This window comes from Punica granatum, chromosome 4 (genome assembly GCF_007655135.1).
Source record: "Punica granatum isolate Tunisia-2019 chromosome 4, ASM765513v2, whole genome shotgun sequence".
NCBI lineage: Eukaryota > Viridiplantae > Streptophyta > Magnoliopsida > Myrtales > Lythraceae > Punica > Punica granatum.
In genome coordinates this window covers 27,859,633-27,886,772 of record NC_045130.1, presented here as the reverse complement: position 1 = coordinate 27,886,772, position 27,140 = coordinate 27,859,633, and the positions used below count along the sequence as shown (strand labels likewise).

Below are 27,140 nucleotides of genomic sequence, written 5' to 3'. Positions count from 1 at the left end.
GGAATGCCATGGATGTCTAATCTTCACTCGGCCAACGGACTGAATTACATGCATACATTGCATAGAAGGAATTAATTTTGCCGCCCACTTGGTCCCTCTTTTTTAATTACCAATTACAAAAGCTTTCATAATACTTGAAGGTTATCTTTGATAAGAGAAATACTATATAAATGCTCCTGAAAAATATGCATCTAGTATTACTCATATGTATATGATTCCATAACGCCGCGTAAATTACAATTCATACCACTACGAATAAAATTATTGAATTAGGAGAATTTTTAAATTGGTTATTAGAATTTTTTCCCTCAAATATTAGAATATATGAGAACACTCGTATTACAATTTTTATTTAATATATATTATTTTTGGCTAGATATTTCGTTTTTACTCAAATAAATGCTGCCTCTTAGGTAGAAGGGGCATTTCCGTCATAATAAGGGGGTCATAATCAAACGGCAGTCGTGTTTTGGTTGGTGTCTACAAAAGTATGAGTCACCTGCCCCGCCTCCAATAAAAGCCATTGAACAGCCCGAGCACGGGAACGTGCTACTGAAGGGTAAAACGGTCAAACCGTGCCCAGAATCCCGCCAATCCAGTTCGCCAGGGGTAGCGGATTCACCTGCATCCGGCCGTAGCTGAGCATAACCCCTCTGATGGCAAAGCAAGGGCTCCTCCACTCTGACTATCGATCGGATTGATTACTAGCCAAAGTTCTCTCTCTATACGGACACACTGCTCAGCTTCCTTCCTTCTTTCCCTCGCTTCTGTCTGATTGCTCTTCCTCTTCCTTCCTTCGAGAAGTTGCATCTCTCTCTCTCTCTCTCTCTCTCTCTCTCTCTCTCTCTATAGAGAGGGTTTGACTTGGGTATCAGTGGAGCAGCGGCTGCTGGCAGCTGCTTCTGAGGAGGGAGGAGGAGGAGGAGGAGGAGGAGGAGGAGGAGGAGGAGGAGAATGGGGAGGGTGGGGGCGTCAAGGTTGAATTTGAACCCGGCGGAGGTCGGAGTTCTGGTCTCCGACTGGTGGGACGAGGTCAATGAGTCGATTCAGTGGCAGGACGGCATCTTCTATTCCCTCTGCGGCGCCTACGCCCTCGTCGCCTCCGTCGCTTTGGTCTCATTCTCTCCTTCTCTCTACCTCTACTGCTGTTTGTTGATTTTTCTTTAGTCGTTGCGAGTACATATCGATCCGAAAGGTCGTAAATTTAGCTGATTTTGCTTTACTAGAATAGAGTAAGGTTTGCTCTCACTGCAAATTGTAACTGATTGAGTTGAGTTGATAGTGACTTGGCCGTCCTGATTGTCGATTTTATAAATTTCAGCTTCTAATTGACTCGGATTGCGCAATTGGGTGCTCACTTTGATTGAGTGGATTCTTTCATATGCGCGTTAAAGCTTGTTCACTGTATTTGTTCGATTACGATTCCTTCATTTTGCATACGAATAAATTAATCCGACATGCCAGTCTTTCTTGGCGTATTTATGAATTTTTTGTGGATGGATCAACCATGATGTGAATATTCTGATATGCAGATACAATTGATAAGGATTGAATTGAGAGTGCCTGAGTATGGTTGGACGACGCAGAAGGTTTTTCATCTCATGAACTTCGTTGTCAATGGAGGTAATGCTTCATGATTTTGATAGGCTCTCAGATTTAGCTGATCTCTTGTCAAATCAATTCTTCGTGCAATAAATATATAGATTGTCAGTGCTGAATCTTGGAAATACACGTTTGCAGTACGTGCTGTTGTGTTTGGATTTCATAATCAAGACTTCAACTTGCATCCGAAGGTTAGTTCAACATACTTTATGCAGTAAACTTTCATCATACACCTTTTATCTTGCTCTTCTGTATGCTGCATTTATTGATATTATAGTCCTTGGTTCTGTCATTCATTACTTATGATCTCTTGTAGATTTCATATTGCCCAAGGGGCATATGCAAAGGCGCATTATCAGCCATTACTAAATCAAATTCATGCTGTATATTGTGCAACGTAATAAATGGGTGAGCCGCGGGCAACCAAATGAAATATTGCCGGTAATAAATAAAGCGCATTTTAAAGCAATTTGTCATGTTTCTAAGGGCACTAGAGAGTACAATCCGTAACGCAACATAAATCCCATGTTCTCTCACAGGCCAAAATCTATTAAGCAGAAGACTAATGTCAATCCTTTGGACTAAGCAAGTATATTTTGAAAACTTATTAAGGTTACTGTGGATTTAATCTTGAGTCCTTAACCCCCATCACCATTGCCACTGCGCTGAACGCCTAGGCCCACAGACCACACATATCAAAGAATTATTTGACCCACTGTAGCATTCTTCAATATTATAGTAGTTTTGAATGGTTCTTGATGTCTCACATTTTTTTTTATCTCTTTCAAAAGTACCAATGAAAAGCATTTTCTTCCCAATATAGGAACAGTATTTGATTACTTCTCTTATTTTGACCCATATGGGAAACTGGATGAGGATTGTCTCTTAACTCTCTCTACATGTTATAGAAAGACTGCATAGTCACTGTGAGACCAAATTTAAAAGTCAATTAATTGTGGGCCTTTGTCCTAAGAGCTTATGGATGTTACAATTCTTATGGGTCACACTGTTTTACCTTACTCTGCCTACTGGGCATCTATCACTTCACTTATTTAGTTGCCATTGGTCAAGAGCCAAAGTCACTAAAGGGGTTAGATGCTGATATCTGAAAAGGATGATCTCATTTGCATAGTATCAACAGAGATCTTGTATGCATGTGCCAATTGCCCCGATTTTTAAACTTCCGACCCTGAATGGATCAGTAGTTTTCCTCATTGTGCAACTATATCTTGTATCAGGTCTTGACTTTTGTTCTCTTGGATCTACCTGGTCTACTATTTTTCTCTACATACACCCTACTGGTTTTGTTTTGGGCCGAGATATATCATCAGGCGAGTCTTTTTTATTTTATTTATTTATTATAAGGTTGTGGTAGAATCTTGGTCTAATATATGATTGATCAATAATTGTATGTTTTGATGTTTTTTCTTGATCAGGCAAGAAGTTTACCAACAGATAAGCTTAGGACGATCTATCTTTCAGTGAATGGTGGAATGTACTTTATACAGGTGTCTTACCACTAATTTTTTCTTTTGAATTTAGTTGCTTGTCGTTCACAATCTGGTCAGCAGCTTGTGTGAGATCGACAAGTGCCAAATAATTGCTACTTTTTTACATTTCCATAAATTCTGATCTATAGATGTGAAATATACTCTTCCAAACCTTTCCTGACAATTCATGTACTGATTGACTGTATTTTAAGTTTTGAAACAGATTCAGTCCATAATGTTTGATTAAGGGTACCCAGGGCAAGTGCTCCGTTTAGTTGCAGCAGATTCTGCTCCCAGCTCCCAGCTTTCCTTTAGTTAATAAATTTCTCTTAAGACTGTCAGGGCTGTGGGATAGAACTGTTTAATACTATTTTTCCATCCTTGTATTTTTTTCTTCAGAAAATGGAAGTGGATCAACCGTTTTCCTAGATCAACTAAAAGAAAATGGAACTCTTTTTAGGAGTCCATGTTGATTTTTTCCTTTTGTGGAAGATGAGTCTGCACTCAAGTCTTCGCCGCCAGTCTGTCCTCTTGGGGCTTCTAGTGTCCATTATTATAACCCGGTACTTTGTGTACACTTACTATAAGTCTTTGGTATCAGGCTTGCATTTGGATTTATTTGTGGATAGATGACAACAGAGTGGTGGAACTTATTGGGAAGATTTTTATTGCAGGTTATGCTCTGCTTCTATAAACTTTGATCGTATAGTATTTATCCCTAAAAGAAACTTTTGATTGGAAAGCAAATTATTGTAGTCGGGCCCTCAGCCCAGCTTTTTGGCAATTGAATTACACTTATTACTAACATCATAATGTTTGTTCTTGCAGTTATTTCAATAATTGCTGCATTGGGTTTCCTGGTGTATGGTGGAAGGTGAGTCCGAAGTGCAATAGATGTTTATAGTTAATAAATTTTCTATACTCAATTCTTCTGCTATATTATTTTGTGATTTTCTCACTTAGGACTTTCAATTTGTCCGTAAATATGGCCAGATTATTTTTCATGCTTAGACGATTTCCTATTGAATCTAAGGGAAGAAGGAAGAAGCTTCATGAGGTACGATGCCCTTACCTATGTGGTTCATAATTCAATCATCAAGCCTGATAGAGTGCAGCAATTATATTTTCATTGTCATAATTTTTTTTCCCTCCAAAAATATTGGCAAGCTGAGTTGATTAATTAATTGATCATTGTGGTTTACGTTTGATTTATAGCTACAGAGCCCCTACTGAGATAAAGCTAAATTTTATCTGTTGCTCCTAAAATCAAGATGACATGATTAAATATGTCTTTTTTCTTTTTTTTTTTGGCTGAACATCCAACATACCATAGACAGTGCGCGCAAATTTTGTTCACTGTTAATAACCATGTTAGTGCACATCCAACTTTAGTTTTTCCGAGTAAATATCAATATCAAACTTCATTTAAAATTTTGATTAATGCAACTCATCCACTCAGGAATCCTCCTCTTATGGCGGCACATGAAAGTAAACAATATATATTGTTGAAAAAGAGATGAATGGCACATTTGCAACTTTCAATCATTCATCATCGTGCTAAAATCACATTCTCTCTGTCGAATAGGTTGGATCTGTTACAGCCATATGCTTCACTTGCTTTCTCATCAGATGTTTTGTGGTAAGCATTCTTCTTAATATTACAACTAGAGATTTTAGGGAAATCTTCTCTGATGCTTGCAGAAATTTCATTCAGGCTTCTCATTTTGCCTTGCAATTATCTTGCATTGGATGTAAGCTATTTGTCTAGAGTTAGACAAGGTGTTAGCATGGAATTATCATGGACTGGGGATGGGGAATCTCCCTATTAGCCCATCGACAAGTCAAAATGAAAGAGGACCATCCAAAATATGAATTCATGCTATGCATTCCCTTTCCATTACCCTCCAGTGGACAAGCCATGAGGGATTGTTCAGTACAGGGACAAATTGATCGGATTCGGATTAGGTTAGGACTTAGGAGGGAATGATGAGGCAATTTTTATGATCACCAAAAATTGTCTACCTATGGACTAAAATAGTCTGGGCTGCCACGTTACCAGTTGACATGAACTTGAGGAGAAAATATGTGTTTCTAGTTAAGCACTTAGCTTCGGCTTTCTCATTAGAAGTCCATAGAGAACCGTTTTCAGGCAAAAGTTGTGTACCCTCTGGCAAAGCACTAACAGTTCTGATGAACTTGAGGGGAGCAAGTAAAAGGATCTTCCCTAGCTCCGTCAATTCCATGATTGAGATTTGTTGTTGCATCAACTACTTAACATGATTCTTGATATGCAGGTCCTTCTGTCTGCGTTCGACGAAAAGGACGCATCCCTCGACGTCCTAGATCATCCAATCTTGAACTTGATCTATTATACGGTATTCTCTCACCCTTCTCTCAAAATTATTTGGGCAAACTTCAGTTAAATGGTGACTCTTTAAATTTTTATTGACGAGTGTCTGAATGTCATTGGCATAAATTACAGCTCGTTGAGATTCTTCCTTCCGCTTTAGTTCTCTACATCCTGCGAAAGCTGCCTCCCAAGCGGATCTCAGCCCAATACCATCCCATCAGATAGCAAGTAGGTTCATTTCTGTTTTCTAGGATTTAAATTCTTTTACTCTTATGGAGAGTGGTTTCACAAGTTGTGCAATAACGGGAAGCAGCAAATCAAAGCCGTCTGGAAGAAGAATATCCAGAGCCAAGATGTATCATTACCGGTAGGCTCATGATGCCGGCATTATTTTTTTTTTTCTTATTTTGCATTTTGTACATCACGGTGGAGATACCTGCAGTTTGTTGATGGGGAGATATCTTCAATTGATTACTTCATTGACTTGAGATTGGTTTTTCCGGGATGTCGCTAGATGCAGCTACTTGGGTAAAAATGTGGAATTAGCTAAGTGCCTGTCATTTTAGTGTTGTAGGCCTCAACATTGTCATCTCTCTCCTCATCCATTCCATTCCTCTTTTTTGAACAATTTTTCATTGTTCGTATGAGTTGATTGAGTAGCTATTGTAGAAACGGTGTAATGTGTTCCTGCTTTTTGGACCGGTTCGGTAAGCATGAGCCATTGTAAGATTTATGAATCAATTTCTTTTTTGGCTTCATGTGTTTTCTATGCTGGTTGTTTATAACTTTTAAGTCTACTTTATTAGCCTAGCACATATTGCTAGCCTTGAAACCTATGGCTGAGTTGAGCAACAAACCCCGTAACTTGGAAAACTGAGCTGATCCGCCCCCAATATTCGGGTCTTTGAGAACCAGGTTCGGTAGTATGGTTGCTAGTACTCGCTTCTTTTTTCGCTTCATGTGTTTTCTTTGCTGGTGGCTTATAACTTTTAAGTCTACTTTATTAGCCTAGCACATATCGCTAGCCTTGAAACCTATGGCTGAGTTGAGCAACAAACCCCGTAACTTGGAAAACTGAGCTGATCCGCCCCCAATATTCGGGTCTTTCAGAACCAGGTTCGGTAGTACGGTTGCTAGTACTCCCTTCTATGTTCATTTTCCGGTTTCGGGTGCGGATTTATAAGTTTCAACATATAAAAATGGATTATACCCAAACCATCCTGAGTGAGTTTATTTACATAGAGTAAATTGCAATGGTCGCGTCACTATTATATCTTGTTAAAAAGACACTGACATTCTCTCCTTTTAAAGTAAGACATATATCACCTCCCATTTTGTTGACGTGGCTGGCACTACCACCTGGGCAAGCATTACCACATGGCTAACACGTCACCATGTTCCGCAGACCAACCTGATTAATATCCAACTTCATCGCCGACCCGATTTAAGGGGGAAAAAACAATTAAAAACTAAAACCTAAAATCAGTAAATCACGAAAAAATCAAATTCCCTGCTCAAATCACCCCAAATTCAGAAGATCCTTTGATGACGAGTTCAATTGGATGTGTTTCACAAAAATAAGCTGATGTTTTTCATTTAGGAAATTATTAAGCCCCCATTGTTTTAGGGTTTAATGGATATGTAGAAACCTTGAGGTGATTGAGAAGAAGACGAAGGAATGGTGGAAGACGAAAGTGACTAGGAGAAGGAGATTTGATTTCTGAACGTTGTGATATATTGATTTTGGTGTTTTAGGTTCTAATTGTCTTTTTCTTTTTTCTTTTTTGATCTGGTCAAATTCGGGTCAGCAATCAAGTTGGGTATTAACTGGGTGGGTTTGTGGGGGCGGGGTGATGCGTCAGTCACATGGTGATGACTGGCACTACTGCCTGAGTGCCATGTCAACAAAATGAAAGATGACATATATTTTATTTTAAAAGGAAAGAGTGTTACTGTCTTTTTAAAAATCTTCAAGGTGGTCACTAAAATTTACCAATTTATATATAATATTTAATATGGGTCGTGGAATTCATGAGCTACATAAAATAACATGTGATCTTTCTTTTGTTAATTTTATTGTATAAAATTACCTCACCGAAAAAAAAGATAGTAATTTAACAATCACTAGCGGTTACTTTTAGATATATAATACTAATGGTAATTTAATTTCACGAATAAGATAAATGAAAAAATTAAATAAAGAAGAGAACTTAATGTATATATCGAAAAATCCAATAATGTCAAGATCATGCAAAACAAATTTAAAAATAAAAATTTGAATCATGACAAGATGATATTCTATCTTCAATATTATCACGATTCATGTGGTGTTACGATCTGTCTTATGTTAACACATACATAAAATTAGAGAACCTTGCAAAAGTTTATCTGTGAGGAAAAATAAAAAGTTAAAAAACTCACATTCAGAAGTCTAATTATAGGCGTATTAAAATAAATTCGCGTGCATGTGTGCAAAAAATTAAAGAACTATAGTGATAGCAATATTTTTAAGAGGTAAATTGATTGCAGTTTATGTGGATACCTTCGCTATTTCTAAGGTGTCATCCATAATATAATATAAATAACCCATTTTAACTATATCTATAAAAATATGACTAGATTTGCATTTGAAAGTAAATATATGACACATCGTATAAATGAAAAAGTGATCTAATTTGTTTTTGAAAAAGCAAATTATATGATTTATTTTATCCTAATCTTCTAATTATAGTTTTAAAAATTCAAAAGTAAAAAATGACAAGTCACATAAATCTTTATCTATATGTTATAAAAAAACTTTTAAAAAAATCGTTTTTAGAGGAAAAATCCGAGAAAGTAACGATTGGTCTTATAAATCTATATTTATATCTTTTAATTTTTTTTTAAAAAAAAGAAAACTAAAAAATCGAGAAAATAAAGAACGGCTCCACAAATCTACATTTTTTTACTTTTAAAAATTTAAAAATTTTGTTTATAAAAAATAACTCCAAAACTGAGAAAATTCCATTAAAAAATAGACCATTCTGAGGCCATTGACCGGGACCAACATAGTTTTGCTTTCACACACAGATATATATACATCTATATAATGAGGAGCGTTTGTTATCATGGAATCCTCACTTTGTGATGCAATTGAGATGAAATAATGAGATTATGATGTTTTTTGAAATGAATATTAGTGTAAGCTAATGACTGTACTCGCTGAGATTATGTCTTCTGATAATTTACCCTCTCCTTTGAGTTTGAATGCGCCATTGGTGATCATATAGGATGCGGGTTTACACTTGAAGATCGTCCCCAGCCCTCGATTCTGGGTGCTGGACGGTCGCTCGACTGTCTGACAGATCCCTCTTCTAATATTTTTCCCTCTCTGTTCTCTTGGAATGGCCTTTAGTGATCATATAGGGGCGCCTGTCGATGTTCCGAAACTCTCAAACTAAGGATGTAAATTTACAGCTCCGTCGTCCAGGGGGCCACCGTTTTACGCTGGAAGACCGTTCTCAGCCCTCGGTTTCGGGTAATGGGCAGTCGTGCAGCTGTTTGACAGACCTCCGCCCGACCCTTCGTTTTTCCTTTATTTCTCCCTTCTCCTTAGATGCGCCTCTGGTGACCATATAGGGTTGCTTCTTGGCGTGCCAAGATCCTCAAACTCAAACCAAGGAATTGAAGATCCCCAAAATCAAGCCAAGGAATTGATGGCGTACGCAAAGGGACTGGCTTAGTCGACTTACACATGAATTTGCTTCGACATAAATGCAGAGAATTCCCAGTACGATCTTATTCAAATGTGATAACCTTAAGAAATACGATCTTAGTCCAACATTTGGATGCTAAATGGTAATCCTTTCGTTCCCTGTAATCTTATCGGTATATCCTCGTAATGCCAAATGACGAGATAGTGTTACCAGCAAATATCCCCAAAACCGCAGATCTCCTTGTTTACACCAGGCTCTCAAATTCACCAGTACCATCGCCAGCACTTTAATCATATACAATGAGTAGATCGTCAAAAGCAAAAGAAAAAGAAGAGTTTTTAAGGTATTATGAGTAAAAACTTAATTACAAAAGCATCCGATTCAGGAGCCACCGTCGTGAGATAAAACCTGGGTTTTGTCCTTGACTCACAAAACGGCCCACCGGAATCTTTAACCGCGCTAACCTTGCCTATCCTCAGCTCTAGGAAATTTAACATGGGGTGGAGATATAATTGATTAATCCACAGCGTCTGTATTGGGAGTGCTCCACACGATGTTTAGTCCTGGTGGATTTCTTCGGCAGGGGGAGCGGCAAATCTGACGTTTGCAGGCCGAGCAACCACCACGGGGTCATCCGCAAACAGGGCCTTGATGAACGAAGGAGTCCTCAGGGGCCGACGCCCAGTCATCCTTGGGTATACATCCTCGAGAAAATAGTAGGCATGTCCTGCGATCATTCCCTGTATACACGTGATGACCGACAAATGTTAAGAGAACAGCTTTTGCAAGGTACATCTGCAAAGGTTAAAGAACTGAATATTGCGATCTGCATTCCTTCGTTCGGGGGACCGAGGTTACTGATTCTTCAAATTATCCATCCAAATTAATCAGAAAGAAGTTAATCTCGTCTAACAAAAACCATCATAAGACTCATCTAGATTCATGACTTACCAATAAATCCACCCAAGCACTCGCACCGACGAGGACTGAGAACCCCAGAAGAACCTGCGACAAAGCATACAAAGCTCAATCATCTCCAATTCTTGAGATGAAGACAAACAGATATGTCACAATAATAATAAAAAAAAAAAGCCGAATCCTGGAAACAAAAAATGAAGCAGCCATCAAGATCAAGTAAGCATCATATATTTGATAAATCAAAACCTATAACCGAAAGAACGCGAAGCAGAACGGTGGCCCTGTTGATAATACTATATAGATTGGATGCTTAAAGTCAGAGAAAAGAGGACCAACAAAGTCAAAAATACACACGATCCATGAAGTGATGGTTTTAAGAAGTCTCGCCAACCTCTCTCTGAGCAAACATTTTTCTTCTTCCTGAGGAACTTATAACTGATTTTTAAACACTCAATATATTATGTTTCATCAACTCCACCTCATCGGTACAGGGCAAGATCAACAATTATTCAGTAACTTCTAAGATAGACGAGATGTAGAAGAGATTACTCACCCATGGTAGGTAAGCTGCAGTGAAAGTGAACAGCCCCAAGAAGCTCATGTGGATGAAAGGATTTTGCTTGCTCCACACATATACCTACAGAATAGGAACAAATTATGTTGCTTATGAAGCAACTAATTGCAAATAAGCAATCAACTGATAAAGGTAAAGAGAGAGACAAACCATCATGAAGGTCAGTGAATTGCTAAGAAATATGATCTTGGCGAATGATTCTGAGACATAAGGTATCATTCCCCCGATAAGAACAATGCTTGTCAAGACACTGGCTCCGAACAAGAGCATGTAGAAGAAGTCCGCTGTCCTCCCCCGGAAGGAGTTCTCTTCCAGAAGCTTGCAGTACCGAGCGAGGAAAAACATATGGAACAGGAAGTCCAAGTCTGCAGCAGAATGAAAAAAAGAAAAAAAGATTCTTGATTGTAATCCATGGAAGAATATAATGCACATGTAGACTTCTCAGTTGCATCCCCCATTTCCATCCATCTTCGGAAGAGCTCCCATTCGAGCTCATAAAATATCTATAAACTAACCATAGAGCAGTCTTGCAACATCAATCACATAGTACAAAAGCTTGAAACAAGTATAAATAGAAACTGCGACTACGTCTTGCAATAAACTGAGGAGCTGAGGACGAAGTAGGTAACAAAGCCATGGCAATGTGACGTGTGTAGTTGGAGCCTAAAATTATACTTATCTGGTATTGAAAATATCAATTAATAAAGATTATGAAGCAAAGCAATGAATTTATGTATAACATGTAAGGAACACCAGCTAATTTGACAAATTGGTCATTTTTCTTCAAGGCAACATTTTGTGATGTTTGGGACAAATATATTTTAAAAACCATCATAGCTTCAAATCAAATACAACATACTAAATGACTAAGTTTATTTACATAATACAGCTGCAATTTTTAGACTTGATATCATGATATGTGTTAATAAAGATTGGAACCGCTGCCATGATCAGTTAGAGCTCTCCACTGAAATTTTGTTACCATGGATGAAAGAGAGAGAACAAAGTAATGAGACTAGTTAAGCCATTCCTAGCCAAGTAGAGAAAATTGTATTATTCTAGGTATGCGTATTTCATCGATGTTCATATCCTCACAAAGACACATCCATGAATCTCAATGACAGTCGAACTATGCTAAAGACTAAATGTGCTTGGTATTTGAGTTGAGTTGAGTTTTGGTTTTAATTAGTTTGTAATGATTGTGTCCTTGAATTAAGAGAAAAAATGAGAAAAAGTAATGAATAGTTGAGATAAAGTAATAATTGTGTCGTTGAATTGTGAAAAAAGTAATAAATAGTTGAGAAAATTTAGTATTAAAAATTGAATTGAATGGTTAAAAATATTTTTAAAAAAGGGAAAAGTAATAATTGTGTTGTTGAATTGAAGATAAATGGAATTGAGTTGAGTTAAAAAAATTTCTAAATTCAAACACACCAACTTGCTGGTTCAATTTGACTCATTGTGAGGCCAAACAACATGGTCCATAATCTTCCAGCAACACTATAAAAATCAACAGTTGAACTCGACATCCCTATAAATTGGTCCATTTTTGAAAACAAATCCACTTCGTTCTACAGTACAAACTAAATGAAACCTTTCACACCAAAAGAATTTTTCAACCAGCATTACTTGCCACACTTTCGTCAGACATTTATCCCATTTCATCATCTTCAGAACGAAAACACCAGAAGAAGCTTTTTTTACATACCCATCTTTCGGAAGTAGAGGAAATTGGTGATGAGACGCCAGAATTGGTACTGTTTAAACACCAATCCAGGGTTCAAGTAAAGCTTGTAAGGTGATATTATCTGCAAAAGTCAAGACGACCCTGAATCATCAGTCATGAGAGAAGCTAAACTTTGCTTCATCCACCCAAATCATTAAGTCCACTTCATGCCAAGGCTAGTGACGACATAGATATGGAAACAGCAATCCAGCATAAAGATTCAGAATCAACTAAAACCGAAAAACCCAGTTATCTGATTGAACCCAGATTCCTATTGGAATCGAGCAAAGAATCCACTTTTGCCCGAGCTACAATGCCTCCAACCATTGAAGTAGTCCAATGACTACTTCCCCGACTGAGTAAATCAAGAAACATGGAAAAATGAACTCGCGTAAACATGTAAATCCAAAATCACTCGCAAACACAGATAACAGACCACTCACGAAAATCCCCCAATTAAGAGCACCCAACCCATTACCCTAATCAAGAGCGCCCATTGCAACAAACACAAAGACTGACGCCCCGCAAATGCGTTCTAGAGCCCTACAAAACCCCCGGAGTGTTCAATTTCCTCAGAAGATTTGGGAAGAAGGGGGAGCAGAAACGAGCTGAGAAATGCATAATCAATGCCTAAAATCCAATCTAAATAACAAGGCCACTCAAATTGATGGGTCGTCTATATAAATTGAGTAAAAAGGAGGGGGGAGGGGCGCAATACCTCGAGAGAGCAGCCGATGTTGGTGATGATGGCGGCGGTGAGATAAGAGCGGGTGATGATGGGCATCTGCTTGTACCATTCCTCTACTGCCTGCGCCATTTTTGCTGCTGCTTCTTCTTTCTTCTTCCCTTCTCCTGCTCCGTTCTTCGGGTGAAGGGAAGGGGGGGAGCTGCGAGAAGGGTCTCGAGGGATGGGTTTGGATTCCTCGGCTGGTGCGGGAGAAGAGTCGAAGGAAGAGAGCGAAATCCCACGGCCCCTTTAATGGAAGACGAAGAAGAAGAAGAAAAAGAAAATGATTAAAGGGGAACACTTTTTTCTTTTTCTTTTTTTGCTACGAAAAATGGAAGCTCTCTTTTTTCTGTTAATTCGATGTATTTAAGAAAGTGACAACGGAGGAACGAATAGAGTAGAGTGTCGCTATTGGAACGACCAATCAGATTTTACCACGTAGGATTTGTGTGTAATTTATTTATTTATGATAAGTAAAGGATTTGCGTGTTATTTAGATTAGTCATCATTGGGCATTAGGTGAATATAAATTAAGCCAAGCGGTTTGGTTTAAATTAAATATAAATCCGCCTTAACATGAAACCAAAAGATTTTTTATTTAGTTATGGAACTTGGCAGGGGCATAGTCAAATGTCGGATCGGCTTGGATATTTGAACATATTTTCGAGCTCAGTCCTTTTTCAGCTGATTTTCCTTTTTTTTTTTTTTAATCTCAAGGCCGCCAGAGAAACACTTAGGGTGAAAGAAACCAATTACTAACAATTGGATTTTTCGGGTCGGTTTCCGAAGCTTGAACTCAGATTCGAGATTTCAACTTTTTAACCGTGAACTTTCCGTATAAAGAAAATAAAATTTAAGTTTGCACAATATAATATATAATATGAAAAATAGCCTCATATAACACAGTTTTTATCTTATTTTCACTTCCTAACACGTTTTTAAAAGTTGTCACGATCTAGCACAAATCACCATTTTATTCTCGGATCTAACATACTGTTAAACTCCGTCTAAAAACCGTCAAATACCTTCTTCTTCCTCCTCCTCCTCCTTCACAACTCTGTTTCCACCGACTCTGCTTCACACGCCCTCCCTGCAAACTCCATCTGATCACGCGTCAATCACCATCACCAACAATTCTTCTCTTTTTCTTCTTCTTCTCCTCCCTGCAAGTTCGGGACTTGCAATGAACGCCCACTTCTTGAACAGACCTGCAACAAAACTAACCTACTCTTCTTCCTCTTTTCCTTTTCCTCTGCAAGCTAACCCGTTTACTCTTGGTTGCTTCACGACTTTGCTTCCACCGACTCTGCTTCACACGCCCTCCGTGCAAACTCCATCTAATCACACGTCAATCACCATCACCAACGATATTCTCTTTTTCTTCTTCTTTTTCCTCCCTGCAAGTCCGGGACCTGCAATGAACACCCACTCCTTGAATAGACCTGCAACCAACCTACTCTTCTTCCTCTTCTCCTTTTCCTCTACAAGCTGACCAGCCTACTCCTGGCTATACTACAACGTCACCGTGACCATCCTTTGCTCCTCAGCTCTGTCACTCCACAAACCTCTCTCACTCTCTCACTCTCTCTCTTCTCGGGCAGGGGCATACAGAGAACAGACATCGACGCCTATTCCCTGTCCTCACCACCATCTCTCGGCTGCTCTCTCCCATCCTCAGTACCTTCACCATCACAGACAGACCTCCCATGGCTTCCTGATCTTCCCAACAACTCTCGGCAGCTTCCAACGGCTACTGCTCCTACTCCCTTCACGCCTCAAGCAACCAACAATCTCCGTGACCATCTTCATCATTATTTTCTTGGCTTCGGCGACATCTTCTTCCTTCTTGATATCTCTGCTTCTACGTTTAAGTCGTGAAGGAGGAGGAGGAAGAAAGAGTTTAACGATTTTTAGAGGGAGTTTAACGGTGTGCTAGATCCGGAAAGAAAATGGTGATTCGTGCTAGATCGTAACAACTTTAAAAAACGTGTTAGGAAGTGAAAATAAAGTAAAAACTATGCTATATGGAGCTATTTTCCCTATATAATATGAAACAAAATTGTTGAATCAGGCCATGCTATCTCGACTTACAACCATAACATATAAACAAGTCCAACACAATACCATCCGCCCAAAACTATACCATGTCATATATATAACCATTTTCATGCCAAATAAATGAGCATAGATAGATAAATCAAATAATTAAATAATCGAAAGCACTTATCAAATTATTCTAGAGAAAAAAATTTAAAATAAAATGATAATCTATATACATTATTATTATAATATATATATATATATATGTAAAATTGAATCTTCATATAATAAATGGTATGTCATTAATGGCAGGAAATTAGTGAAATAATTTCTAAAATAATATAAAGACTCATTTATATTACTAGTTTTTTGGCCTATGGTTTGTTTTGGGATCTAGAAAATTAGGTCACGACCACGAGCAAATCAAAGTGCAAACGATTGATGGCGAATCCACAAACCACAAACATTGAGTCCAATGTTTGCACGAGGGGGAATCGGGGGGCCGTATCCCGATTTCCCTTTCTGGTCACTCAAGTCAGATCGAGTCTTACGTGCGCGAGAAAGATGTGCAAAGTGACAATTAGCCTAACCCTAGGCATGAATAAAATATTTATAGAGTTTTTGGATATATTATGTTACCACATTCAGAAATATTGTCCAATTTACTTGATCACCATATCTCGGTAAAATAGGGAAGATACCCGAGGTCACTTGACTCATAAGTAATCCACCCAATTCGATCAAGTGGATTTCGTGTGATGGACCTAGGCCAGCGTCGCTCGTTACCTCGATGGGCTTCGCTGGGCTTAATTGTGCTCATGGGCCTAATCTGGTCAGGCCCAAAGCCCGGTCCCCAACGTTGCTCCCTACTCAGGCACGTGCATCGCGCGTGGTCGAGGAAGTTATCGTTACATGTTGCTGCTCCCTTCACGCCTCAAGCAACCAGCAATCTCCGTGACCATCTTCATCATTATTTTCTTGACTTCGGCGGCATCTTCTTCCTTCTTGATATCTCTGCTTCTACGTTTAAGTCGTGAAGGAGGAGGAGGAGGAGGAGGAGGAGGAAGAAGGAGTTTAACGGTGTGCTAGATATGGGAATAAAATGGTTATTCGTGCTAGATCGTGACAATTTTTAAAAACGTACTAGGAAGTGAAAATAATATAAAAACTGTGCTATATGGAGCACTTTTCCTTAAATAATATGAAACAAAATTGTTGAATCAGGCCGTGCTATCTCGACTTACAATGATAACATATAAACAAGTCCAACACAATACCATCCGCCCAAAACTATACCATGTCACATATATAACCATTTTCATGCCAAATAAAATGAACATAGATAGATAAATCAAATAATTAAGAGTGCGTTTGGATTGAGAGTTGAGTTGAGTTGAGTTTTGATTTTAATTGGTTTGTAATGATTGTATGGTTGAATTATGAGAAAAAGTGTGAAAAAATAATAAATAATTGAGAGAAAATAATGATTAAGTAATGATTGTGTTGTTGAATTGTGAAAAAGTAATGAATAGTTGAGAGAATTTAATATTAAAAATTGAATTGAATGGTTAAAAAAATTTTAAAAATAAAAAAAGTAATGATTATGATGTTGAATTGAAAATAAGTGGAGTTGAGTTGAGTTGAGTTGAACATTTTTTCGAAAACAAACACACCCTAAATAATCGAAAGCACTTATCAAATTATTCTAGAGAAAAAAATATAAAATAAAATTATAATCTATATACATTATTATTATTATTATTATTATTATATATATATATGTAAAATTGTCTCTTCATATAATAAATGGTATGTCATTAATGGCAGGAAATTAGTGAAATAATTTCTAAAATAATATAAAAGACTCATTTATATTACTAGTTTTTTGGCCTATGGTTTGTGTTGGGATCTAGAAAATTAGGTCACGACCACGAGCAAATCAAGTGCAAACGATTGATGGCGAATCCACGAACCACAAACATCGAGTCCAGTGTTTGCACAAGGGGAAATAGGGGGGCGATATCCCGATTTTCCTTTCTAACACTCAAGTCGGATCGAGTCTTACGTGCGCGAGAAAGAAGTGCAAAGTGACAATTAGCCTAACCCTAGGCATGAATAACATATTTATAGAGTTTTTGGATATATTATGTTACCACATTCAGAAATATTGTCCAATTTACTTGATCACCATATCTCGGTAAAATAGGGAAGATACCCGAGGTCACTTGACTCATAAGTAATCCACCCAATTCGATCAAGTGGGTTTCGTGTGATGGACCTAGGCCAGCGTCGCTCGTTACCTCGATGGGCTTCGCTTGGCTTAATCGTGCTCATGGGCCTAATCTGGTCAGGCCCAAAGCCCGGTCCCCAACGTTGCCCCCTACTCAGGCACGTGCATCGCGCGTGGTCGAGGAAGTTATCGTTACATGTTGCTCGATGAATTGGGAAGCACGCCCCACGGAAAAGCAAACTTCACGAGTCTTGCCTCCGTCGGATCCAGTTTAATTTAACAGTCAGCTGAGGGTCAATCTGCTTGAAATTCCCCTCGTGCCCCCTAGACATTAGACCAGACTAGCCACCTGAGCCTTTAGATCACGCGTCGCTTCACCATCGCGGAGTGTTAGAGGGTCATGATTAGGATTGTAACAGTAACGTCACCGCCACCCCTTTGTCTTTGATCTTCTTCGTCTGCCTATAAAAGCCTTTTCCGTTAACAGAGGAAATCACTTACTAATACTGAAGCTCTGCCTCTCCGTTTCCATATTTCCTTCTCTGACCGACACTCCGACGAACCTTTCACTCTCTCTTCTTCCTTTCAAAATCACTTCCACCAAATCAATGACAAGCAAGCAAGGTGCGATCACTTCCAAGGAGGGCCGATCTGCATCAGCAGCAGGAACGGGGAGCTCCACTCCAAAGACCGGTGGAGGTACGACCGACGTCTTCTCCGTCAACCATATTATCAAGGAGACCTTCCAAGCGGCAGTGATGGAGGGTCCCTACTTTCCTCACCCTGGGCGTACCCTTGACAACCCTCGAGAAGGGGAAATGGTGATTTGGGTAGACCATGTCCCTGCGGGGCTTCGCTGTCCCATGTACAAGGACGTGGTGGACATATGCAAATACTTCATCATCGCTCCTACCCCAAATCACATCCAACTCGTTGAGACTGTGGTTCATCTTTTATGTGTACTGCAAGCTCCACAAGAGCAAAAGAGCCACGCTTTAAAAAAATTAAATAAATAAAAAGTCCGACAGCAGCATGTCACGTAGCTTGCGTCCGGCTATTGGATGGGCACCCACAAGGCACCATCCCTCGACAGAGAGATAGCGCCCTCTCCCAATGATCCCTCTAATGGGGGTGGGGCTGAGGCCGGGAACCTTGAGCCGCCACGTGGGCGAAGGTCCCCGAGAGGGCACTCTTATTGGACTTGCTCTAATGGTTAATGGTAAAATGAAATGGCATGTCTTTACCTTTTTTTTATTGAATATAAATCTTGACCTTTGGAGAGTCTAACAGCTTGCTCTTAAAAACTTAACATTGGTGATTGTCAGACACGTCAAAGCCCATCGGAAAGAACTTTGGGTCAATTTGAGGAGCTCATTTTATTGATGATTGGGAGTGCATTTCATTTTTCTTTCTTAAATTATTAGTCTTTGTTTTTTTTAATTAATGAATCTCAAGTTTTAGAATGTATAATTCGAACTACTCTTACATGACGGTCTTCTATTTGTACGAGGAGAAACTACCACGTAAAGCTTTTTTCCTACGAGGAGGAATTGTCACGTAAGCTATTTATCCTATTAAATATATTTCTTCTTCCATTAAGTCATCTTTGATTCTTTTCTTCCTCTGACTCTTCTCCCACTAATTATTTACGATTCTCGAAAGCCTTATTCATATTGCTCTCCTATTTTTTTCTCCCTGTCATTAATTTGTATGATTTTTTAGATTTTTGTTTTTTAATATTTGTGTTGGGAATTATAGTCCACATTAAAAAAAAATAAAAGAATAACCATGATGTTAGATAAGACTTGGGTACCAATATTTATCAGCTTGAGTTTTTAAGTGAATATAGACCCATGTCCGTAAAAGTCCATGAAAATTTAATATAGTATCAAAACAGATTACGCTTCTGCGTACTCATATGGGCTTACACTATGCCGATCCAATATCGAGAGCAGTCAAAAGAGTGTCTCGTGTTAGTCACTCCTCGCCCGAGTACGGAAGATGAGCCCGGCTCTAGGTCAGTTATTGAGGGCGGGTGTTTGAGGGCACGTGAGAACGTGTAGGCAGAAATAGACCATACGTTGCACATGATGACAAATATTAGGAATTATAGTCCTACATTGCAAAAAATGAAAGAATAATCATGAGGTTATATTAGATTTGGGTACTAACACTTATCAGTTTGAACTTTTAAGTGTATATGGCTCATTTCCGTATAAACCAATGAAAATTTAATAATTCGAATAATTATTTTTTAGAAAAATGCAAATATATAATTTAATTTGCATAGAATGTGAAGTTTATCAATAAATACTTACAAAAATTATATAGAACGGGTTAATGATATTTCAGTAAAATTGACGTCCATGGGTACGTGACTAGTTTCGATTAAATTAATATACAAAACTTATCTCTGGAGCAATCTAAAGTTAAGTTAATAAATATATAAAGAAAATTTGTGCACCACACGACTAGAAAACTAGTAAGAATGTATGAAACATAAATACGTAATAATTACAAACTCAGATCAAGTTCAGCTCCAGTTAGGATTTTATTTCAGGACTCAACTTCTGCGGCCCATTTTTTTTTTGGTTAAGCCTAAAAAACTGCCCAAACATCATTTGAAAAAAAAATAAATAGTTTTGAGTTTCTAATTTTTCCTTGCGCCCCTAGGACTTACTGTACTCCTCTGTTCCCTTTCCTATCGCTTATTAAATATGTGGGTTTCCTTTGGTGCCTTTCCTATCACTTATTAAATATGGTGTTTTCCTTGTAATATAAAAGGAAAATAAAATGAAAGCTTATTAAAAAAAGGAAGAAGGAGGGTTATAATGACGATATACATCTCAACCTGAAACTTAAAGAATGCGTTTGATTTCAGAGTTGAAAGTTTTGAATTTGTAACTTTGATTTTGATTGTGAAAAAAGACAAAAATAAATATAGGGTTTGTGGACCCCACTAGTTTTGTTGTGTAGTGTATTGGGTAGTGTATGAGATTATATATTGAATAATATATGGGACCCGCCAGTTTGACTTTGGAAAAATATATTTTACTGTATAGTGTATTGAGTTAAAGTTAAAGTTAAAATTTTAAATCGCGACTCCCAAACTAAACGAAGTAAAAAAAACTGGACCTGCGGTTTTATCAATGGGATTTCCTTTGTTTTTTTGTTCGTCTTCCCTTTCTCTATTAGATTGACGTGTATTCTTTATATATAATAAAAAAAAAGAGCTTTAGAAGGCCCACTATTTGCTAGTGGGGTCCCAAGCTTAGTCTCAGATTAAGAATAGAATGCACCCTAAACTATAGAAAAATTATATGCTGCAAAAGAGATACAATCGAGCTCCCAAGCTTAGTCTCAGATTAAGAATAGAATGCACTCTAAACTATAGAAAAGGCCCACTATATGCTGCAAAAGAGATACAATCGAGCTGATCTTCTTTTAAAAAACTCGGAGATTACGATCCCGCCGCACCTGGTAAATATAACATGACCATGTCAAGCGAAGGATGATGGAATCCAATTCCTATGTCGGAATAGATTAACCCATGCAACCTCCGAATGTCAGTCCTTCACTTTTTTCCGCACACCAAATCTACTAAGCACACTTTTCTAAAGAGCTTGAGTATCAACACACGTGAAAAACAAGTGCTCCCCGGTTTCAATTTCTCAGCCACAGTTCTCACACTTAGAGGAGGATATAGAAAGACCCTAAAGCAGCAGCCTCGCTTTTATGAGCAGCTTATCTTGGAGAGCCAGCCAACATATAGATGAAGCTCGGGGGATATTCCACGGAGACCATATTGCTCTTATCCAACATGCCTTGGCCTCTCTAGCATGAAGGTGCTCCCATGCTGAACTAGCTGAAAATCGACTGCAATCGAGAAGAAAAGAGAAGCAATGCAAGCTCGAATCCATTCGATAAACCTGCCTGTAAATCTCATGGCCTCTAAAGTATTCAATAAGAAATTCCAGTCAAGAGAATCAAAAGTTTTCATCAAATCAACTTTTATAGCACATGTGGGAGAAAGAGAGGCCCTGTGATAATTCTTCACCAATTGATGTGCTAACAGAACATTGTCCACAATTTTCCTGCCCTTCATAAATGCATCCTGATTTGGACTAATCACCATTGGGAGCACCTTCTTCAACCTATTAGCAATAACCTTGATGATATACTTGAAAAAGGTATTCCGGCAAGATATGGGTCTGAAATCCTTCATTTTATCTGCATTATCTTTTCTAAGCACTAATGTGATAATGGTTGAATTGACCTCTCGAGTAATCCTCCCGGTGTCGAAGAAATAATGCAAAGCAGCCATAAAATCATCTTCTACGGCGGACCAGAAAGATCTATAAAAATGAGAATTATACCCATCAGGTCCCGGAGCTTTAGAACCATCCATCGAAAATAAGGGCCTGTTTGGTTTCAAGATGATATTTTAGAATCACAATTCTAACTTAACTCTACCCACTACAAAACAAAATAATTCATACAAAGTCAAAGAGTGGGTCCTATTTATATCACTTTTTTCCACAACAAAACAACATAACACATACAAAGTCAAAGGTGGGCTCCATTTATACCACTCAAAATCAAAATCAAAATCTAATTTTAAAATCCTACTATGAAACCAAACGACCTAAAGCATCCCTGATTTCCGCATTTAAAATATCAGCAGCCAAGAAATTTGGAGGCAAGCTAGGAACATGAAATTTGGGAAGATCTGAAATAAAGGATACTGAGCTAGCTAGGGGTGTGCGGTCCTGATATCATGCTTTTTTTTTTCACGATATTCGGACCCTACCTAATAAGGGACATATTTCAAGATTTTGAAATCGGACCATACCCTATTGAGTCTTGAAATCAAAACCTACCTAGAGCATGTATTATATCACAGGTTCTGAGTATCTTGTTAGAACCTATAAATTTTTTTGTCAAACTAAATAAATTAAAAAATGTCTCATCTATAATATAATGAAATTATTATCCGGATCCGAGTATCGATTTCAATTCCGGTTCTGGATACTCTATATGCATGAACCGGAATCAGAATCGGTTATCACCGGTTCCTTATTTTAATACTCGGACCTTACCTTATTTTTAATATGAGCTACCTAGACCCTACCCTAACGGCTAGATTCTGATCAATTCCGGATATATCCGATATCCGTACACACCCCTAGAAAATGCTAAATAAAAGCACTTGTTTGTCCCTCATGAAGAGGGCCTATTCGCCAATCTTAATTACCCGCTTGTAGAGCGAAGGTCGTCATAAATAATGGAACAAAACTTGAACAATAGAAAAAAAAGTAAAAAAAATAAGAATAGAAAAACAAAAAAGGTTGATGTCTTTTTTTATGAATTCAAAAATTAAAAAAATGACAAAATTCACACTGTGAAAGTTTTACTCTTTAATGAATCGATCTAATTCGATTAAATTAATCGTAGCCTAATTAAACTTTCACATATCAAGATTCACACTTTAACAAATTTTACTATGTGTCCGATCCTCGTGAAAAAGGATTCATAACCTGTTTTCATTATATAAAATAATAATAAATGTAAATATGAATAGAATAAAAATATAAATTTGATTTGATTTGATGTGATGTAAAGACGACTTTATCATCATATCATCCATAATAGTTTTTCCCTCGGACTTTTACTTCCTCCTGATCAGGTGGTCCGGCTTTTTACGATGGAAGTCAATCAATGTAGGCAGCCTCTATAACATACTTGCACATGCTACAACTAAATAATATGCAATTTCCACCGAGATGCATGAGGACAATTGTGATGCGTTTGATTTCGAAGTTAAAATAATTTTAATTTTGATAGTGAAAAAGAACAAATGATTGTATAATGTGTTAAGTTAAAGTTAAAATTAACATTTTTTATTTAAAAAATATGTATTTTTATTATATAGTGTGTTGAGTTAAAATTAAAATTAAAATTTTTATAATTTTAATTCGAAACTAAAAGGATCTTTGGTGTTTCTTTTTTCTCAAATTGGCTTACATGATTGACTTTTCGATTGACTTTGTCTTTATGGAGGACGTTTGTTATAGTGGGGATTGACTGACCCAGGCAATGAACTGACTATTCTAGATTAAACCTTGCTATTCACTATATATATATACTTGCTCTTGTATGTGTTACCTTTTCATGTACAATACTACATGCCAAGAAGCGATTGGCAATTCCCAATTTCTTTCCTTTACTACTCCACTATTCTTATACGAGGCTGATTTTCTCATCATCTGGAGTATGTTTACGGTGACTTGGGGTCACGGTAACACGAGACTCTCCCACGTCGGATGGGCGCAGGGGCGGAGCCAAAAATAAGATTAAGGGGGCAAATTAAAAGTTTTGAAAAAAAAGTCAAATGCTAAAATAATTCAGGGGGCAATGATTTTTTTTAGGGGCAAAAGTTGAAAATTTTATAAATTTATATGTAAAATCTCCAACAAATAAAAAAGTGCCCCCTGGAGCCTTAATGGTTCTGCCCCTGGATGGGCGTGGGTCCCGCATATATGCGCGCATCTGAGGTCAGGATCCACGCGTCTCCATGACCCCGAGTCATATTATAAATTGCCATCATCTGCTATAACTATTGCTTTCCTTGAGGTGTAGAACGTTGACAAGTAACATATAACTATTACTTCAACCTTTCCCCTTTTTTTCCTTCTCAAATTTGTACTTACTCTGCAGTTATACTGTAGGCTGTGTCACTTTCAGATGGTCCTACTGCTTTTGGATGCATAGAAAATCAATCTAACCTAATTAGTAAGTACACAATTAATTTCGAGCTAGGCAATGATTCAAGGACTAATAGATTTTCTAATTACAAGTGAGGGTCTTTGTAGCATGATTTGAAGTCGCGGTAGCATGTATTAGTACTTTTAGTTCAAGTGTTTAGGATTTCAGTTCAAGTACCTAGTACTTTTAGTACTGTGATTAGTACAAGTATTTATTACTTTTACTTTCAGTTAAGTGTTTAAGTGTTTAGTATTTTAGTTCAAATATTTAATATTTGGTATAATTTATCAACATATAGTAAAAGTACAAAATAATTGAACCAAAATACTAAACGCTTGAATTAATATTCCAAGTGTCACCTTGATTCAGAGTCATGTTAGAATTCCTGGAAAGTGAATATATATTGCAGACTAAGGCAACTGGCTAATAGATTCTTCTAATTACAAGTGAATATACAATGTAGGCAAATTTAACGGATGTCTTAGTATGCGTCTATTTTAACTTAATGATAAGTGTAAAAAGAAAAATTGCAAATTAAAAAATTAAGCACTTAATCAAAGAGAGTGTAGAGAGGCTTGGGATCAATTTGTGACTCACACTTAAATCAAATTGGGTGATGAATTAAAGACATTGTTTTGGGAGGATAAATGGTGCTGGAAGATCCCATTAAGAGTTCTATTTCCTGCTGTTCAACTTAGCTAGAAACAAACAAAGATGCGGCTACTAATGATTATTTTTCCTTCTCACATGTTGGTGGTACGTGGAATATCGAACTATCTCGAGATATGCATTGTCTTGGGAAGCTAAAGTGTTAGTGCTCTTTTTTTTTTTTGTATTGGCTCGAGTTTAATGGTGCAGGTCATGATACTCTTTTGTGGAAGGAAGATGTTTTTAAAGGATTTTTCTATGAAATCCTATTATTTTGCTTTCTCAAAGACCCAAAAGGCGACAATCCGTTGAAAATGATATGGAGAGCCCATGTCCTTTTAAGAGTGAGTTTTTTTTTTGTATTGGAGGTTGTTTTAGAGAGGATTTGACACTTGACAATATGAAAAAACGAGTAATGATTTTAGTTACTAGATGTTTTTCTTAGTCTAGTCGATGTTAGGCTACAATTTACACTCTCCTTGGGAATTTAGTGGGCACCCAAATCTTTAGTTAATGTAGAACTATGGGCTTGTCAGGCAATAAAAAGGGAAATAAAGTCATCAGAATGATCCGTATATTTCCTTTTTGGCTTATATGGATGAAAATGAACGATCGAGCTATTGAAAATTTGGACAATTCTATTGATCTTTTGGTAGATAAATGGAGTACAATGTCTAGTTTTGGGTAAAATGGAATAGATTAGAGGATGCTAGCCTACTTACTCATGTAAATGATGGTTTGGCTATCCTTTGAACCTGCTTTCATTTGTGTGCATCCGGTTTAGGTAATATTTATTTGAAGAATTAAAATCTTAAAAAAATTATGTAGATTATCACATGTTCTCAGTTTTGTTTATTTGTAAAATTGAATTTTTAAATAATTATGAAAATAGGAGAAAAATATGAAAAAAATTCTGCTCGATACTCGAGGAAGCAAATTCAATGCAGTAAAATCTATTTAATTGAAAAATTGAAAAAAAAAAACTCCAAATATGTTATGCAAATAAACATGAAAAATTCAAAAAAAAATGTAGACAACAATGTTTTATTGAAAAATATTAGTTAAAAATAAATGGTTAATAATTTTCAGTAATAATACAGAAATTTGAAACTAAGAAAATTGATACTTATTATACTTTGTAGATACAACATGTCATAAAAAAGCATATATTTTAATTAAAAAATTAAAAATTCACAACTTATTAATTTTATGAAAATTAAAACTCATAAAATATGTTTCTGGCTTAACTAGATTAGAGGGGGCCATCGGGCTTCTGGTTACTAGAATGCACACAGAAAAAATTCGAAATTTAAAAGAACTTCAGGTATTTATCTTTTCACCCACGTTTTTTCTCTTCCCATACCTTTTTACTTCCCCTAAGGGTATGAGAACAGTTATCTTGGCAGCTCCTCTACAGCTCTACGTTTGTAGCTGATATTGAGTTGAAGACTAGTCGGTTGTTCCATTATCCAACCATGCGATCACAAAGTACTGATCTTCAAGTTCAGATCAGGCATCTCTTGTGTCTATGAATTGGTGAGTTATTTGGATAAGCTAAAACATGCAAACTAGAAAGTGCGGTGACTGTGCCCGCGTACGAACTAATGATCAACTCGATCGTAGGCACAACAACCAGAGAATTCATAACCGAGAAATATGTGGTGATGGATATTCTCAAGTCAGCCCCAAGACTTCTCTAGTTGAGAAATATTAATTCTGCCACTTAATTAGCTTTTCCGAGGGGTTAGAAGAAGACTGATATATCCGTATGGAACTTATTTTCGGGCTGAATTTTTCTTTATGGAGGTTTGTTACATCGAGCAGCAATGAATTACTATCATACAAAATCTTGATATTGACGACATGCTGTATAAACTCTGATAGAAATTATTTTTCCTGCTTTTTGTTTTTCTTTTCCTTGCAAATATGGTCAAATCACTTTCAATAGTTGGAAATCACCGTAAGCTCAATAAACACACATAAAATTAATCCCTAGCTGACTGACGACTCGAAGTCGAATACTAGTCGATTCTCCATATTTAATGCATCGCATCTTGCCCCATTATTCCACGAGGTCATTTTGATAAGAAATGGTGGGTTCTCAGTAGATGCAGTGCTCCTCAAAAGTATCTCAAGTGATTATGAATGAATGAATGTTTGGTATTAGAACGAACTGTGACCGTAAACTTGTAGAGATGGATTACCGTGGAGTCAAATTAGCATTGCTTAGGGGTAAGGTGGAATTGACTAACAGTTGAGAAAATTCTCTATATCCTTACAAACATACCGCTGTATACTTAGTTGGAAAAAGAGAAGAATTTTTTCTGATATTGTTGCATGTCCTTTCTAAAACTGAGATTGATGAACCATAAATA

At 37.3% G+C, this 27,140-nt stretch overlaps 2 protein-coding genes across 3 annotated transcripts; one reads left to right on the top strand and one right to left on the bottom strand.

The window, feature by feature from the left end:
• Nucleotides 1-693: 693 nt before the first annotated feature.
• Nucleotides 694-6,200, top strand: LOC116203376 (tobamovirus multiplication protein 1). Of its 2 annotated transcripts, XM_031535072.1 has the most exons (11): nucleotides 696-1,113; nucleotides 1,533-1,623; nucleotides 1,741-1,793; nucleotides 2,841-2,933; nucleotides 3,039-3,110; nucleotides 3,694-3,766; nucleotides 3,921-3,966; nucleotides 4,086-4,149; nucleotides 4,678-4,731; nucleotides 5,387-5,467; nucleotides 5,575-6,200. In XM_031535072.1, exons 1-11 carry the CDS (start codon nucleotides 955-957, stop codon nucleotides 5,665-5,667), a joined length of 879 nt encoding a protein of 292 aa, XP_031390932.1. In that variant the 5' UTR covers nucleotides 696-954; the 3' UTR covers nucleotides 5,668-6,200. The 2 variants fall into 2 exon arrangements, with proteins under 2 accessions (XP_031390933.1, XP_031390932.1); XM_031535073.1 differs by lacking the exon at nucleotides 2,841-2,933 and having other exon boundaries at nucleotides 694-1,113.
• Nucleotides 6,201-9,354: 3,154 nt separating this feature from the next.
• LOC116203375 (derlin-2.2) lies at nucleotides 9,355-13,381 on the bottom strand. The gene is made up of 6 exons (XM_031535071.1): nucleotides 13,074-13,381; nucleotides 12,338-12,437; nucleotides 10,780-10,994; nucleotides 10,609-10,692; nucleotides 10,089-10,142; nucleotides 9,355-9,877 (listed from the first exon to the last, which is right to left on the bottom strand). The coding sequence occupies exons 1-6, from the start codon at nucleotides 13,170-13,172 to the stop codon at nucleotides 9,695-9,697; spliced, it is 735 nt and encodes a 244-aa protein (XP_031390931.1). The 5' UTR covers nucleotides 13,173-13,381; the 3' UTR covers nucleotides 9,355-9,694.
• Nucleotides 13,382-27,140: the final 13,759 nt, after the last annotated feature.

Coding starts and splice junctions, on each gene's coding strand:
- LOC116203376 (XM_031535072.1), top strand. CDS start 955: ATGGGGAGGGTGGGGGCGTCAAGGTTGAATTTGAACCCGGCGGAGGTC. Junction 1,624..1,740: donor GAACTTCGTTGTCAATGGAG/GTAATGCTTCAT, acceptor ACACGTTTGCAG/TACGTGCTGTTGTGTTTGGA. Junction 2,934..3,038: donor GGGCCGAGATATATCATCAG/GCGAGTCTTTTT, acceptor TTTCTTGATCAG/GCAAGAAGTTTACCAACAGA.
- LOC116203375 (XM_031535071.1), bottom strand. CDS start 13,172: ATGGCGCAGGCAGTAGAGGAATGGTACAAGCAGATGCCCATCATCACC. Junction 12,438..13,073: donor ACATCGGCTGCTCTCTCGAG/GTATTGCGCCCC, acceptor TGACTTTTGCAG/ATAATATCACCTTACAAGCT. Junction 10,143..10,608: donor CTGCAGCTTACCTACCATGG/GTGAGTAATCTC, acceptor GCTTTGTCGCAG/GTTCTTCTGGGGTTCTCAGT.